General features: G+C 40.1%; 1 protein-coding gene across 9 annotated transcripts in view; it reads left to right on the top strand.

Moving 5' to 3' along the window:
- The window catches only part of HHAT (hedgehog acyltransferase), a 167159-nt gene that overhangs the window by 26933 nt on the left and 122390 nt on the right, over positions 1–17836 (top strand). For all 9 annotated transcript variants that reach the window (XR_014944570.1, XR_014944571.1, XR_014944568.1 and 6 more), the window contains 5 exons: positions 231–298; positions 2533–2646; positions 3312–3506; positions 6752–6964; positions 11466–11637. Coding sequence is in view for 4 of the 9 variants with exons in the window: in XM_032443397.2 (XP_032299288.2) it covers positions 231–298; positions 2533–2646; positions 3312–3506; positions 6752–6964; positions 11466–11637 (762 nt within the window). In the remaining 5 variants the exon portion in view is untranslated. The remainder of the gene's footprint in view (positions 1–230; positions 299–2532; positions 2647–3311; positions 3507–6751; positions 6965–11465; positions 11638–17836) is intronic.

Genomic DNA, 17836 nt, shown 5'->3' with positions numbered 1-17836 from the left:
GCCCGGGGTCTTTCTATAGAAATGCACCTGCTGGGAAAGAGGAAAACTTGTAGGCTTCACATCTGCTGAATTCTTTGCATGCAGATATCTTCCCTTCCCCAGCTCCAAGCATCAACAGCTATGAAGAAGATGAAGGGAATTTGTTTTCATTTAGAAGCAGAGTGCCTCATTACAGAACTGTTGCTTTTCTTAGAATTATGTAATTAATGAAGATTTATTAATCTTTGCAGAATATGAAGATGAAATTGACAGAAGCTTTGGACTGGAACAAGGGACTCTGTTTTGGGGCCTTAAGAAGGTATGAATAATGAGTCTTACCGGTACTTCTTATTTTGTTGATTCTCTGCAAGAACAGAAGCTTGCAATTCCTTGAAGTCTTCCTGCAGCAAGCTGTTGTGTTGAGCAGAGTTCTGCTGAGAAGCAGTGAACAATGAATGAATTACTTTGCTCCATACTGGGGTCTTTTCCTTTCCTGTGATGGTGTTTTGCAGGGAGAACTTGGTTTTAAGTATTTTAATGTCATCCCTGGTTTTTCAACTCTATTCGCCCATAGACACCAGAGCCCAAAGTTCTATAAAGATATGAAGAAAGAGGAAAGCATAGACACTGTATATTATTATGTAACGTGCAAAAACACAGATGAGTGCTTCTTGCATGAGGCAGTCTGCAGTATTTAATCTTTTTCTAATGTATGTCTCGCTCTGTGTGGAACTGAGCAGTTTTAAGTCTTTGCTGAGGTGTCTCTTAGGCAGACATCAGTTTAGTAAGTGCCTTGATAGTATATACCTGGTTTGCTTTTGGTACTGGATAGGCCTGCTGTAGCCCACTTACAGTATTGACACAGGTCAGGGCGTATCTCACCTCCTCAGACCAAGGGAGGACCAGATGTAATCAACCTGCCAGCACTGGAGAGGATTGTGTCCTCTAGCAAGGTGGGCTGTTGTTTCAGGCAACAATCTCAGTCTCTTCTTATAGCACATGTTGCAGTCTCAGCAGGCCTGGGCAATGTCAGATAGGTGTAGAGTGGTTCTAACTAAAATTTCAGCCGTTTGAGTTATCAGCTCTACCACCTGTAATGTGGAGTAGGCAGCTAATAACCGTTTTTCAATTATACTGTATCTTTCTTCTGCTCCGTGCCAAACCTGAGACCAGAATCCAATAGGGGTCTGAACAGAACTCTGGCATTGCCACAGGCCCCAGCCAAAGCCATCCTGAGTAACTTGAACATCCAAGTTTGGCTGGGAATGTTGGATCGAATATACCCAGGCCACGATCAACAGTTCCCATACAGCTCCATTACGTGTCCTTTCAAGAAAATCACAGAATGTTCTGGAGATGCAAAGTGTGTGAGATACTCAATTTAGTCCCAGACATGCAGGCAGCTGTGCATGTTTAAAAGTCCTAACTTTTAGCAGGGAACAAGGATTGCCAGCTGATCCCTTTTTTTCTCATTTAGAATGGTATTTGCATCTAACAGGAGTTTCAGTTTGACCTGGCTCCACGTGGTCGCAATTAGGCTTTACTGAAATACTGAGTGAAACTTCTCTTAGAGTTAGATATTGTTTCATCTAAACTGTGAGTTTTCCAAACCAGTGCACAGTTGGTCCATTTATCCCTAGAAAAGTCCAGAGAAGTCAGAGATTTGTTTCTCTTTCTGCTTTTATCACCTGAGAGAGTATATATTACCCTTCCTTACTTCTGCCGATAGAAATAGTAATTAACACTCTCCTGATATCCCTGCTATCCAGATTTGGCTGGTGGATCAGTACATCTGTGTATGATCTGTCCATGCTTGTAACCAGGCATGGTTTCCTTGGTACTTGTGCTGCTTGTTTTTGCTTGCAACTACTTTGCCTTATCTACCTTTCTGTGAAATGAGGCTGTCTTAAAAGCAGCTGTGACAGGTATGTAGAGTATGTGTTCTCCTGCTTAGAGTGTGTCTTGTTTTTATTGGTTTTATTGGGCTTCAGGGAAATGCTGATGATGCTCAGCACTCACTTGTGCTCCTGATGATTTGCTAATGAGACTGCAGCAGCATGAAGGTACTTTGGATTATTTCATCCAGTAATGTGGAGTCTGCAGAGAGGAGCGGAAAGTGTAGCATCCTGTCATGGGAATGCATAGAAGCCTATGTGCTTTGAAGTGGACTCTGGCTCTGAGCCATATGTACCCTTGTAGCTGTCAGTGGCAGTGTTTTCATGATGTTCTGCACCTGTGTTCCCAGCAGGCTGCTGCTGGTGTCAGTTTTATGTGCAGTTGGGCAGGTGTCAGCTCTGATTAGTGTGCTTCTTGTCCTGTGCTGATGTTGCCCCTCTGCTCTTTCACTCCTTTCTGTGGATTTTGAGGCTAGTGAAAGTCAAAGTGGTGTTGGAGCTCACCACTCCAAAGAATCAGACTTCCTTGACTAAGCAAAAAATTCCTCAGGTGCTGAATTCCTGTGGTATTGGACAATAAACTCCGTATGTTACTGAGACATTTAATTGTACCTTAAGAACATGCTTTTGTAGTTATGCATATTTCCTTGATGCCCAGGATGCCTTGGATTTTGAGTGGAGCTATTGGATTGAATGGGGAAGGGAATACATACTTTGGCTTCTGGCTGGTCATCTGCTGGTATCACAGATGTGCAGGCTGTTCATGGACAAGGTATGTGTGGGTTTACTTCACAACAAATCTGTTTGTTTTAAATAGCTATGGGAATAGAAAGCTTTAATCAGCTATGGGAATGGAAGGGGTGGCATGTAGGCCGGACACCCTATTAGCATAGAATGGCCTGGGTTGAAAAGGACCACAATGATCATCTAGTTTCAACCCCCCTGCTATGTGCAGGGTCACCAACCACCAGACTAGGCTGCCCAGAGCCACATCCAACCTGGCCTTGAATGCCTGCAGGGATGGGGCATCCACAACCTCCTTGGGCAACCTGTTCCAGGGCATCACTACCCTCTGTGTGAAAAATTTTCTCCTAATATCTATAGCCTAAACCTCCCCTGTCTCAGTTTAAAACCATTCCCCCTTGTCCTGTCACTGTCCACCCTCATAAATAGTTGTTCCCCTTCCTGTTTATATGCTCCCTTCAAGTACTGGAAGGCCACAATGAGGTCTCTCCCAAGCCTTCTCTTCTCCAAGCTAAACAATCAGTTTTATACAGTTTCCTCAACCTTTCTTCATAGGAAAGGTACTCCAGCCCTCTGATCATCTTAGTGGCCCTACTGTATATAGGACAGTACTGTTACTATGTTTTGCTTTAGAAATAGAGTATTAAATTGTTCATGGTCCTTTTTCTTTTTCTTTTTTTTTTTTTCTAACAGTATAAACCGTGGTGCTTGATGGTGTATGGAATGGCTGCCTGCTGGTTTTTATTAGGAATCAAGGGCTTTGCGGTCATTTTGATACACGCTGCTATTTCGTTTGCTGTGGCTCAGTTTCAGATACCACTCCTGACGTGGCTGTGCTCACTTATCCTGTTATCTACTTTACGCATACCAGCAGTGGAAGAAGCCAAGGTAATTTCAGATGTATGAATTAAGCATCAAATTAAATACAGTCTTATTTGCTGTTACGGTAGTTATCTTCTTGACCAACTAGTTTCTCTCAAGACTGGCTTGAAAACCTGTGGGAATTAGAGATGCAGTGAGCCATGCTAGAGCTTTTGTAATTAGAAATATGGAATTCTTACTAGTGGGCCACCTATAGTTTCATTTGGATATTTGTCAAGGCATAAACTGAAAGCTTGCTCACTACAGTAGTACATAACGTGATTCATAATGGTGGTATATGTGATTGAAGTCACTTAGAAGAGAGGATGTCTTTCTCAGTTATTGCACTTTGTTAGTCTCTTGGTTACCAGCTAATATGGTCAGGTCATATTAAGTGTATTGTACACTCTAGCCTGCTGTACATGCTTCTTTTAAAGCTTTGGCTATGTTTATTTGAAGCTACCATCTGTAGCTCCTGCTATTGTTATTGCCTGTGTTCCTTCCTTTTCCTTTATTCTGTGTTGTTGCTGGTGATCCTGCAGGGCTCTCAAACAACAGATGAGAGGAGTAAAATTGGTGATGGCCTGATCCTTCAGGAACACCTGTAGGGTTTTTCTGAGAGATGATTGTCACCTCTGTAAAGATAAAAGCCAAGGTTGTTTTGTTTGCTTTTGTCTGGGGAACTGAAGAGACAAACAAGGGCACAAGGTGGTTCTGAGGGACTAATTTAGATAAAGCCCAGCCTTCTGGAGTTGTAGTTGGTCAGATACCTCCACAACACAGCTCTCTTTCTCTGTCTGAGACCTGGCTGCATTCTTAGTCTGAATTATGATAAATGAACAGAAGGACTCTGCAGGGTAAGATGATGGTCTCTTACTGTGCAAGGGAATGTTCAAACTCTAACAAGACAACCACCAGAGTGCTGCCTACGTCTGCTCATTTTTGTCAGTCTCCACTCTTATTTACCATTTGTTTTTGGCTTGTCCTGTTTTCCTTTGCTATCTTTTTTGTTCTATGGGAATAGTTTTCCCTTATTTTTTCTCCTTCCCATCTTCCTGCTGTTTACTGTTTTTTTCCTTTGTATTGCATTCATCCTGTCAGCAGAACCACGTACAGTGTCGTGATTCTTTGAACTCAGGGGAGCTCAGGTGCATGCAATGTACCTGAGTGACTGCACCTGGTGGAGCCAGGATCCTCCCCTTCCCAGACTTCATTTAAGGGTTGGCAGAGGAGCCAGGGTATCTTGCAGGAGATCCCTGCGTGCCTGAAGTCTTACAGAGATTTCCTTTATTTCTGTGCCCACTGCTGTTGTTTTTGAGCAGATCCTCATTTGTTGCAGCTTGGGATCTTGCTGCTCTGCTGTCATCGTTGTGTTTTCCATCACATTACAGTCTTACATAGAGCTGTGTTCTGTGATTTTATTTTTTTTAAAAAAGGATCTATATGGCATGTCAAGTCAGTAGTACACATCCAGTTTAAAAGAAGTTCTCAGAATCAGCAATTGGGAGGTTGTATCTGTGTCTGTGAATATATTTTCTAAGCACAAATGTATTCTAGCAACTTGCTCTGAGGCTGGCAATGGGAGGAGAAAACTTAGCTATTTCTGGACTTGGTGATCCACACTACAGAAAAGTAACCACATAGTTTTGGCTGAAAGGATTCTTCTAGGAGGCTGATAAACAAGTCTTCCTTGTTAATTTGGGTTAGCCTTTTTTGTGAGCATTTTCAGTTATTGCCCAGAAGCTGGCAATGTCCTGGTTTGTTGATGGGATTTGCTCCATATTCCTGTTGATGAACTTTTGTCCCCTTAATCTCTTTTGTGTGAGACCTTTCCATTTGTCAGGCATTTTTGAGAGTGAGGCACCAACATGTTTTTCTCTATTTTAACCATTTATAGTGGCGCTGTACATATTATCCTTCTGATCAATCATCTGGAAAACCCACGGATCTTTTTCTGTCTTCCTATTGGTCTGCCCATTAGGAAATGAAATCTGAATATCTACCTAACCCTAGCACTGGGGTTTGAATTTGAGATCAGAATTTCTAATGCTTTTTGAAATACGGTTTGGCCTCACCATGCTTAATTGTAGTTTATGGGTGACAGAGGACTTTCTGTTATTTCAGTGAGTGCATTGAGATGAAATTGTGTATGTTAATATGGAAGTGTTGTTCAGTGGAGACTGAGGATGATAAATACGTTTCCCAGTGCTCTAGTGAATGAATGTATTTCTCCTTTGTTAGAGGTATAATCATAATGATTTCAAGTGCTGTTCTTTGGGTTCGTATCTAATAAGTCACTCAGTAAAGCCTGTTAGGATCTCACTGGTAGTGTGGAAATGAAGAGTATTTTTTGAACAGTTTTATTTATACTAAATGAGTTGTTTGCTCACAGATGATTGGTGCAAGCTCAGTTTTGCTGTTCTGCTAATGCTTCTGGTTGGGCAATAAAAATGTTAAGAGAAACTGCTTCATAGTTACGACAAAGTGTCTTTGTTGTATTTATTTGACCTGAGAGAGAAAGGAAAACTAGGATTATACTATTAGGCCTGTTCTAATTTTGAAGAGGAGCAGAGCTGAGCTGTTGTTAGGATCTTTCCTTGTGATGTAGGTGGATTTCTGTCTCTCATAGATCAAAAGGCTTCTTAAGCACACTGTAACACACGCTTAATCAGCGAAATTGTATTTGTTGATGTTTCTAAGGTTGGGTGTTTGTTTTTTTTTTGTGGTAATTGATACGTGTGCGTCTATGTGTGTCTTGTTTTGTTGACAGTGTGTATCAGGGAGTATCATAAACATGGCAAAGATTCAGCAAAATCTTTCGAGCCTTGAGTTTCCTAGCGAGTGTCTGATTCGCTTCAGATCTGACTTGCAGCTTTGGGTCCAGTCCTAGTAGCTTCTTAGTTGTTGATAAGATTGCCAGCTATATTTGATGCTATGCATCTGGATAAAGCCTGAGGAAAAAATGGCATTCGCATAAGAAAAGCTCTGCTAGTTTTTCATAGTTCTTCAAGATGTAGTAAAGCTTGAAGTTAGGTGTAATGTTTTCTGCCTGTTGAAGCAGCTCTGCAGACCAGCAGCTCTGTCAGTAGCCAGCATTCACTCTTCAAGCGTTAGCAACATCTGCTTCCAGTATTCCTGTCAGTCTCTGTTAGCTCTAGGTGCTTTCTGCTTCTGGTGAGCTGGAAAGTCAAGGTCTTGGTTGATATAATTATCCTGTAATTTATGAATCACAGCATTGTACTGTTATGCTCTGACCTTGTTTTGTCTTACAGAGAAAGTGGTATGACACTGAAAATGAGTATTATCTGCTTCTCTTCACGGTGTCTGTTCGTTGCCTCTTCAACACAAGTTTCAGCCTGGAATACTGCTGGCATGGACATGACCAGAAATCATCTCATTCATTCCTGTGGATGCTGGCATATGTGTTTTACTATCCCACATTCCACAATGGACCCCTTATTAACTTTGATGAATTTAGTAAGCAGGTAACAATATATTTTTAAGACCATGCAATTAAAAACTTCCAGGATATGCGTGTAAATGTGAATCATGTTTGACTAAGAAATACTGAAGAAAATGGGTGATCTCTCTTCAGCTGCCAAATCTACCTTTTATTAGAAGTAAATTCAATGTGATGGATTAATTTTGTGGTTTCGTATTTTGTAAGATTTTAATATTGGTTATCAGAAAATTTTAATAAGACAATTCTTTCACCAATGTTCGAAGTGAAATACACCAAGTGTATCTCAAAATATATATTACAAGTGAGCTAATTTTATTTTCTGGGTTGTCAAAAATGGATGTTAGTGAGATTTTGAAAGAGTCGATGTCCCTAGTGTTAGTGTATATTCATCCTGTTCTTGACAAATGTTGAAGTGCATTTAGCTTGGTGGTTTTGGACAGTGCTCTTTTGCACTAGACTAAATGTACTTAGCTTTTAGAAAAGTCAGATGAACACAGTCTCCATAGGTTTCTGTTTTCTGTCATGAAGGTATGGCTTAAATAAATGCCTCAGCATCAAGTGTAATCTCATGTTGATTGTTTAATACACGGTTAATATTGATATGCAATTGTGAAGCATGTCTTCATTTGAATTTGAGTGACGCTAAGTGTTGAGATAGCTGCAGGAGTAATGAAAGCATGTGGGATCCTAAATCAGCTGAATTTCAGTTTCTGCAGAGCTCCTGCACAGAGCACTTTGGTGCAATCCACAACCTGGGAATTGTTGGGAACTTTCACCATGTGCCTGTACTTTTGGGAGAGCTACAGAAAAGGTGCCCTTGCAGCTTGAGTGAGCCTGGAAGTATTGGCTCTGCTCAGCTTCTGCTGCAACAGGGAACATCTGATTCCTTTACTAAAAGTCTTTTAAGCTTTTGTGAATCATACAAGTGAAATAGAAGAGGCAAGGTAGGTCCCTAAATAGACACTAATGTTCTGAAGCTGACTAATACATTTGCATACTTATTTTCCATTACATTTGATAGTAGGCAGGTGTCCAACTCTTCTCTGTGGCTTTGAATATCTCAGCGTGAGTTCCTAAATGTATCTGGAGCCTGTATGCTGTCGAATAGAAACCAGAGGTGCTGAGATGCTCCAAGCTGTGGCTGGCAGAAGTGTTACACAAATTAAAAGGGCAGAGTCAGATCTTTCACCACTTTGAAGAAAAGTTGGTTTCTTCAACTGCTTACTGACAATGAGATGTCATTAAGAGAGATGAGTCAGATAAGCAAAAGCATCTGCATGACTGACAGAAGCATGTAATAAGCAGTTTTTTAGGCTTCACTGAGAACAAGCCAATCATCTGTGCAACTTTAGAGCCTTTTCAGGAAAAGACTGCAACTTTGGGAAAAGGGAATTCAAAACCTTCGAATAAGTAGAATTGTTCTTTCATTAAGCTTAATGATATGGATGCTGAGGAAATTTTCTTTACTCTTGTTTTATAGTTTCTAAATTGTATTAAATTGCACTTATATTCCTTTACTGCTAGCAGAGAGAAATGATTTTTTTCAAGGAACGTTTCAGAAGGACTTATACAGGATTCTGAATAGAGGGCAGATTGGAGACAGCCACTGCAAAAAATTGTGCGTAGGGTCTTGGAATGGATGGATCTTAGTTCACCTGATATGGCTCAGGCCTATGAAAAGCCTGTCTATATTCTTGGTTTGAGACAGTGAGAAGGGAAAATCAAGCATGGAGAACGGAATGCCTGTATTTGCATTATGTTCTCATTTAAATATATACAGATCTTACTTTGTTAAAGCCTTGATGAGGATGGAACATACTGAAAAAATGTTACTTGGTGTTTGCTGCAATGCATTTCCAGAGTTCTTACTAGAGAAGGCTAATGTCATTGCCTTGACATCTGAGATTAGGGACAGATTCTGAAGGTAGCAGATCTCAGCAGTTTGTTCACAGTGCGCAATACCAGAAGTGTGTTTATTGCAGCTATCAGAACAGGAGATTGGGAACTGGAGAAGCACTTAACTGAAGCTGAGACTGAGAAGAGGGTTTCTGCTCAGCATGCTGGAAAGCAGAGTTATTGAAAAAGGAAGCAGAGAAGCCGTTACATGAATGAAAAAGATCAATAATGCTGGTAATTTGCATCTGTTACCAGGCAGAAATGAGAAGCTGTTATATTTCACTGATGGCTTGAGTAGAAATAGAATGTAGTAGTTCTAGTCATGGATTTCAAGGTGTATTGTGTAAATGCCTGTGATTTAATGGTAGGCTCCAAAATGTCACATAGTTAGTACAGATTCAGCTACAAAATTAGTATGCTCACTCATTTCCAAGTGAACAGAGCCAACTGCATGTTAGATGTATTGTGCAGATAAGATGACTGGGATTTTAGGGAGGGTGTTGTGTGCGGGTGAGTGGGTTGCTTGTTTATGTATATTTTTGGTGTCTGGTTAAAAGCTGAAGAATGAAACTTGGCATATATTCAGTGGCATGCAAAAAATGTTATAGACAATCTTTCCACTAAGTTACTTGGTCAAATTCTTTCACTGCAGAAAAAAGGTGTAATAAAATAGTATAGGACTTGTTTACTATGGTTAATGATGTAAGAATCTAGTGGGGCATCCTGTCAGCTGTGAGCCCTGTCTGGTCCCATTTTTAACTTGCACCTAACTGCCATTTGTGTGGTACATCACTTAAGTCTCACTGACCTTGGCAGTGTTACAAGAGAAAATGAAGAACTGCTCTCAGGTAATGAATACAATGCAGCTGGCAGAAGTTTGAGATATTTTTAAGAGCAAGCTGTCATCTTTCTTGTGTTTGGTAGGATTACTGCCTGGATAACCTTACTCTCCTTCACAACTGTAATATATTTAAACTTTTATTTCATGATCCACAGTTATCAACAAAGTACAAAGAATTAAGAAATCAATGTCTCTTCTTGGTTCTGTGAAGTTTAATAGCATTTGGCTGTTTCTACAACCAGTTGGTTCTGTTGGACTTGAGAATGATTAATTTGTCTGCAGGACTAAACATTGTTTGGGGTTGCTTCTTTTGAGGTTACAAAGTGCTTGTGTACCATGACTGTTCATGCCTGAGGTAGTGAAGTGAAGGACTTCGTCTGTGTGAGAAGTGTTACTGATAATTGCATGCTTCTGGAAGTGCAATGGCATTGCCAATTCAAGATGTTTTAGTTTTAGGAGGTTTTTACAAGAATCTGAAGGGGTTTTCTCTGAAAAATTAACAGCATAACAGGAATGAGCTGAGAATACCAGCTTTCTGTTCATGTTCTTTGAGTAATTCTCACAACACTGGGAAATTTTCACAGAACCTGTGAAGAAAAAATAATCCAACAATTACACAGTGAAAGCTCCGTGTTTTCTTGTAAACCTCTCGTGCAGGTAGGCAGGCAGTGTGTAATTCATACCTTCTTCCAAGCCTTTTGTTTTGCTCCAGTATGGCACTTTCTATCCATGTTTTGTGCCTCTGTGAGAACAGACCCCATAATGACAAGTGCCCTTAAAGGACATGCAGAAGAAAAAGAAAAAAATAGAACAGTATTCATTGTTCTATGCTTTGAATGTTTGTTACTGTGTTTCCCACACTTGTAAATGTGAATAAATGTTTGCTTCTTTCTGGGTAGCTATTTTTTTTGCCGAATTAGACACTTAGGAACTTGTTTGTATGGTTAGTCAGCTTTTAATAAACTCCTCTCAAGTCTGACAGCTTTCCAGAAATAAATTGGCTGTTAACAAGGCAGCCCTTCCCTAGGCCTTCTTGAAAGCGATGACATTGTGAGTAAAGGCCCTTAGGCCTCCCGGCTCTAAATTAGTTTGGCAGCAGCTGGTGACTGGGATGTAACCTCTGAAGGGATAGTGCAGGGATGAGAGGGTGATGTCTTTTTACACCATTGTGTATTTTGAGAGATGCCTGTGGGGTCAAACCATTTAAAATGTCCATTTGGAATAAATGCAAATAGAAGCAGATGCAGAGATTATGCATCTGAAACCCTAGGCAGCATGCAGTAGCAAAGCAGTCCAGAGACCCTTTGAAACCTGTAAAGCATGAAGCAAGAGTAGTGTGGATCCCCCTACATTTGGTTGCCTAGCTTGGAAGTTGCACTGTGCTAGCAGATACCATTGCATTTCTGTGTGGTTCAACTGCACAGATACTTTTGCAGTGCAGAGAGAAGGGAAATATCGTCTGCAGTGATAGAAGATGTTCATGTGCACATAGAGCTGAATATCTGTAAATAATGCAGCTACTCTTGTGATATTAATGAGAGACTTGTTTTGCTTGGCTCACCACTCTGTTTTCTACTTGCTTATTTTTACTTGGTGAGTTTGAGAAGAGAGAAACCATGCTACATCAGAAGTGTATCAGGAATTCTCAAACAGTGTAGACAGATGACCCTCTTGAACAGTAATGAATAGCAAATGAAATCGTTACATTAAAAAAGTTCTTGAGATTAGTCTTTGAGTAACACAGTCTGTTGTGTGTCATATAACTTCTTTGGGTTTCTTCATTTAGATGAGGAAACAAGAAGCCTTCAGTTTGAAGACCAATCTTGGCATCTTAATCGTGCGCATAATTCGAATTTTCTTTTGGTGGTGCTTGGCTGAGCTAATGATTCACTTCATGTATATCCATGCTATCTGCAGCACTTCTTCACCTTTGGAAGCTATGTCATACTGGGCCCTAGGTGAGTATGTTTTTTAAAAAGATGAAGAAATAATCTGTCTCTTCCTACCTTCAAGAATACCAGCCTAGTTTATGTCTGTTAGTTCTTAGCAATAGTACTCTGTAACTGTTCACAGTAAGGAAGATGACAGACTATTTTAATGCAGACTATCATGATAATGTGAGAAGAGAGGCTGAGGGAGCTGAGCTTGTTGAGCCTGGAGACAAGAAGGCTCTGGGCGGGCTTCACTGCAGCTTTCCCTTCCCTAAAGGGAACCTGTAAACAGAAGGGAGACCAGCTTTTGACATGGGCAGATAGTGATAGAGCAAGGGGGAGTGGTTTTAAAATAAAACAGGAGATTTTGGTTAGATTTTAGGAAGAAATTCTTTACTCAGAGAGTGGTATAGCACTTAAGTGTTTAAGGCCTTCCTGCTACCTCTCAGTCTACTGATATTTGGTGAAAATGCAAACTGAGGGCAGAAATGAGCACTTACAAATGTAACATAAAATGGTAATGGTTTGCATGTGGATATGTAAATAGAAATAGGCTAACCTGTAAGCCACCTGTGTGCATGGTTTGTATAATTCCTTTGTGCTCATACATATATAAACAAGTAGGAGGAATAGAAGCAGGAAACCCCAAGACTTAAAAATGAATTTTGAAAAATCTCTGATTTTTAGAGTTGAAGGAGATGTCTCTTACTATATTGGCAAGCATCAGGAATCAGTGTCTCATACTAGTTCAGCCCTGTCACGTACTTAACTAAAGTTTGCTTATGAGCAAAGTGTCGGATGAAGACCTCTGCATACTAGGCTCTGGCCAGTAGGGGGCAATGCGTGCTATCTCAGTGTATGCATGCTCATGCATACAAACATACATTTTGTATATGCATATATACTATATATATAAAAATAAGAAGAGAGATGGCAGACAGAGCAGCAAATTATTTGCTTCTGAGTTTTGTTCTGTGAGTCCCTACTCACTAAGCATTTAGAAAGTGGATTCTGAGTTTGTATCTCCTGTTTCAAATAGGAATTTATGGTTCAATTAAATTAGCTTGTTCACAGGATTGTCTGTGTGTGTGTGTTTGGTGGCAGGGGGGAAGCTGTGTATTGTTACTGAGCATGCAGAACCTGATAAATGCTGACCAGCTGACAAGGCAAGAAAGTCTACAGATTTATGGACAAGGTGTTCTAGGTTTGGTGTTATTGGCAGATTCCTGCCTCCTATGAAGGTTTCTGACTGTTGATTTAAACAACAGTAAAACTTACTTTCCAGAAAATAGCAAAGTAGTTGGTATACTTATTGTATGGGAGCTGTTGAGTCGTGGCCTGAACTGTTGATTGAGCACCTGGGGAAAGAACTGGCTCAGCCCTGGGAGCACAGGTGAAGGCAATTCAGCTGTGTGATTAGGAGTGGAACCTGGCTGCACCTGTCATAGACCCCATTTAAGGGCTGACTGCCACTGGGGGAGAGTCTCTTTCTGGAGATCCCTCCTTGGTGAACTTGGTGAAGCTTTCCCCTGTGAACCTAGAATCTTTTGATATGGGTGAGCAACCTTCTTCCCTTCCTTTATAGTATCTCTCTATTGTGTCAGTCCTTCTGTTGTTACAGCTTTATTGTAATGCCTTCCCCATTGTATTGATCTGTCCAACTGCTACGCTTGTTTAATGGAATTGAATGCTATATTCTAAGAATTTAGGCCCTTTTTTTTTTTTTTTTTAGCAGATTATTAGAAAATACTTCTAAAGCTACTTCAGGCAATGAAAGCCTGATTTAATGCAAGTTTGGACTGTAAAACTACCAGAACAAGATGAGCTCATTTGAATTGAGATAAATGCCTTTTAGAGACCCTGCATTTAGGAGAGGCGTGTTCAGAGAGTAACTCCACTCTTGTTAAGCTTTGTTTTGGTATTGAAAGCAGGTGCCTACATATGATAGTTCAGAAAAGATTTTGTGGTGGGATTTACCTGCAGAAATATATCTCACTTTGTATGGGAACTGTTGAGTCATGGCCTTGAACCACTGACTGAGTCCTGGGGAAAGGACCCAGTCAGTCCTGGGAGTACAAGTGAAGGCAATTCTTCTGTGCAACTAGAAGGGGTGAAGCCTGACTGAACCTCTCTTAGAGCTCATGTAAAGGCTGACTACAACTGGGGAAGGATCTCTGGTTGGAGATCCCACCCCCCCCCCCCCACCCCTTTGTGGAGTTTTCTTGTGAACCTAGATCTTCAGAGATGGATGTGCACTTCTCCTTTTTCTTTGTAACACCTGTCCATTGTGCTAGTCCCTTTGTCATTACACCTTCTGTATCACCATTCCATCTTGTTGATCTCTGATTCTTACACACTTTAAAGTGTTTTCTTTACAGGTTTCATCCCAGTGATAATACAGAGATAAATCAGTGAGCAGCCACTGTTGTGACTTGATTTAGGGAGTCTCTGGTATGAATGAAGGTACCTGTAGTATTTTTTTTTTCTATTGTTTCTTATTAGATCATTATGGATCTTAACAAGCTTCTACACCAGTTCTTGTACAGAACTGAATATTCCACTCTGTTACTTTTTATTTGGGGTTATTAAAAGCTATTACATCAGATAATGGAGTCACGCGACCAAGAAGCTTGTTGTTAACTCAAGAGTATTAAGAGTATGTTAGCCTGCTACACTGCTGTTTTTCATTTTGTTTCCCATTTAACCCACAGTGGCTTCAAAACAGCATGAAACATATACTTCCATCAATTGATGCATGGCTGCCCCTTGTGGCATGCTAAACTTAGGGAAAAGGCTGTTATGCTGTCTTGTAATCAACTCCAATTAAGGAAATTATAATTTCTCCCTAGCTTTTCTTCTGGGATATCTTTGAATTAGAAGCATTAAACACCAGTAGTGCAGGTGAAGACAACAGCACTAGGAGACCTTGCTCAAGGGATCTTATGGGCATCGATGATGGTCAGAATATTCCTCACAGAAGCATAAAGCAACAGTGTTCTTGTGAAGTGAGACTGCAAATAGATAAGACCTTACTGAGTCACAATGTTTGTTTACAAATGTCAGCTTTCAATATTAATAAACATAACCACTAATGATGAGACGTGCTAAAGATAGCTTGAGAGGCATAACTGGGTGTATTTTCTTCATACATATATACATTTAAAAAGCATATATTTAACATGGGGTAGTGTGTTAACAGCAAGAGATATGTTTTATGTGGTAGGAATAAAAGAAAAGGCTCTGGAAGCAGTGACATACAGAACAGTTACCACAACAGTTTTTAATGCCTGCAGCTAAACCAAAGGTCTCCTTATGGAGACCATGTTCTAGTTCTTCTTTTCTCTATGCCATTTACAAGTCACTACTTGCATTACTGTAAAAGCAGTTTTGCCTGGAGATTACATTCTCATTCCATCTGATTCATTTGCAAATATATAATTCTGAGTGTCCTCCTATTCTTCTGAATATAAGTCAAGTCAGCACAGAGTTTCTTCTGTTACATAGGAATCCATGGTCTGTCCCAAATAACTCAGCTGGGTTGTGTGTTCCTTGTGACACTTAGTGTCTTAAAGGTTCAGAAAGTGTTGTAGCCTTGCTTCACCCTCCTGTTTTTTTCTTGTTCTCCAGTCTCTTTACTTGCTATGTACACATCTTTTCTTATTTATGTGGTGGTCCCTATATATTCCAGTCTGCTTTTTTTTTTCTGTGAGGATAAAGAGTCTCTGGAACTGAAATAAAACAAAGCTCTCACCAAGCAGGAAATGCATTTGCACAGTGTACAGATGGCTTGTAAAATTAATTACCTTGAGACAGCAGGGAGACAAAGGTGTTGTTTTAAGAAAGTGGCCTAATGTTACTAGTTTAGGGCTATTGAAAGGCTCTTTTCTCTAGACCTCCCACCTTCAAAGTCCCTTCACATATCAGGCCATTTCTTCACTGTATTGCTTGTTGCAGTTTGGTGTCATCAGCAAACCAGCTGAAGGTGTGCTCTGTTGTGCCATCTGGGTTGTCAATGAAGATGCTGAGAGTAAGTGGTCTCAGCAGCTGTGTCTGAGAGATGCTGCTACTTTCTGGCTGCTAACTGCACTTAGCACTGCTGATCATTGCTATGCTTTAAGCCTGGTGTAGTCCCAGCCAAATTTTCTTCTGTATTATCTACTTATCCAAACTAGAGCTCACATCTTCGCTGATAAGGAAGCTGTAGGAAAACATTTGAAAGCTCTCACTGAAGTCAGGATACACAACATCCATGCTCCCTCCTGTGTGTTCAGAGCACCAGTTCATACTGAATAGAGTGCTGTTGGTCAGGCATCATGTTGCTTTGATAAATATGATGCTCCCATTCACTTTCCTGCCCCTAATGTGTTTAGAACTGGCTTCTAAGACAATTTGCACTTCAGGTATTCCAGGAATTGAAGAGATTCTGTCCATTCTAATTTACCGGGTAGATGAAGCATTTCCCTTAGAAAAGAATGTGACGTGTTTTCCTGAGATGTTACTATACTGTGGGCATTCATTATTTAAGTCCTTCCACCAGACAGTATGAAATCTATTGTTGTATAATTCAGTTTTTCCCCTCTTGAATTTTCTTTTTTTGCTGGATTTCTGTCAGCAATGTATTTAAAAAAAAAAAAAAAAAAAAAAAAAAAAAAAAAGGCTGGCCTGAGGTTGCATGTATCTTTTCCACTGGCTACAAATAGAACAGAAAGCTATTACAGATCTGTCTTTTCAGGCTATCTCCTCCTCTGCTCAGTACTGAAACTCCCACATGGCGTGTAGATGTCAGCATTTCTTCTACCACGTATTATTCCTGCTATTTAAATTTTATTTACTTTAGCGTTCTCCTTATGATACTTTTAACTTGTATGTTTATATTACAGTGTTGCTTGGGCTGCGTTGGTCATAATGTAGAGAGAATTCAGTTCAGTCTTTGATATCAAAACAGATGAAGTTGCCTCTGATTATTTTCAGTGCAGCAGGATGATGAGAAGAGAGCAGTGTCAGAGATGGCAAGAACAGTTCTGTTATTGTTTTTGATGTGGCCTTTCAGAATACTGCTCATGTCTAGGTTGACTGAGATGTTCTCAGATGTGTGACTTGCAGCTCTTTCTTCACAGGCTGTTGCTTCAGATACTGGAGAACAAATGCCATATTCATTAACAACAACAACAAAAAAAACCAAAACACTGCATTGTATTGGTTTGAAGTGTACTTGCATGCTGAATATATTACTGTATTCTGTTTCATCAGTGGCTTGTGTTTGGTAGCAAGAATAACTTCCAAAGATTTCCTGTGTGGGGGAGAAGATAAGAGCTTGCTTTGGCCGGAGGTGCCTTTAGGTGTTCAAATGTTAACTCTAATGGGTAACTTCAGATATAAATTATTTCAGGTCATCTCCTCTATCCCCAATGAAATGAGCACCCAGCAACACAGTGTCAAAGGGTGTCCCTGGAGTGTCTTGCAACTCTCCCCTGGCTTGCTATGTGGAGCCAGGATTTGAACTCTATGACTCTTATGGGTCCCTTCCAACTTTGGATATTGTGTGATTCTATGTGAAAAGTACAATGAACATGATTTTGTTTCAGCACTGCATCTCATTCCAGCAGCATTGGTCAGGTTATCTGAAAAGGTTGAGTACTTTCAGAAGTAATGATATAGCAGGAAGACCCATGTGGCATGAAAATGGGAAACCGTGGTAATTCATTATTTTCAGATTTTAAAGTTGATTGGATTTAATTTGCTTCCTTCACGTTTTGCATAGTAAAAGGAAGACTGCAGGCAGTGAAGATTGAAGCTACTACACTGAAGCAGACAGAGGTCCATCTACTCTAGTGACTAATGCATGGCCATGGCCTGTAACAAAGTCTGGGAAAAGAAAGAGCATAAAATGAAATGAAAGGCAAATAGGTTGGCAGTCCCTTCTTCAGGCTTCTGTAGCTGAAGGACTAATTTGCTGATTTGTATAATAACTGATAATTCAACAAGATCTTAAGTAGAAATCAGTGACTTATTTTCTTTAAATTTACAAAACCATGACACTGTTGCACACAGTGTTAATAGTAAAATCCATCCTGATGGGACCTTACTTGGTTACATAGAGACTGGAATAGATGTTGGATGCTGCTAATTTGTGTATTTAAATCTGTTTTTGAATATTTAGTGGTTAAAAACCGGTATTTTCTTTTTGAGGCTTTATGTTCATTTTTTGTTCAGCACCATTTAATCT

This window comes from Coturnix japonica, chromosome 3 (assembly GCF_054131305.1).
Source record: "Coturnix japonica strain WE chromosome 3, WE-NBRP24, whole genome shotgun sequence".
Lineage (NCBI taxonomy): Eukaryota > Metazoa > Chordata > Aves > Galliformes > Phasianidae > Coturnix > Coturnix japonica.
Note: the sequence above shows the minus strand (reverse complement) of the source record. Positions and strands in the feature narration are given on the sequence as shown.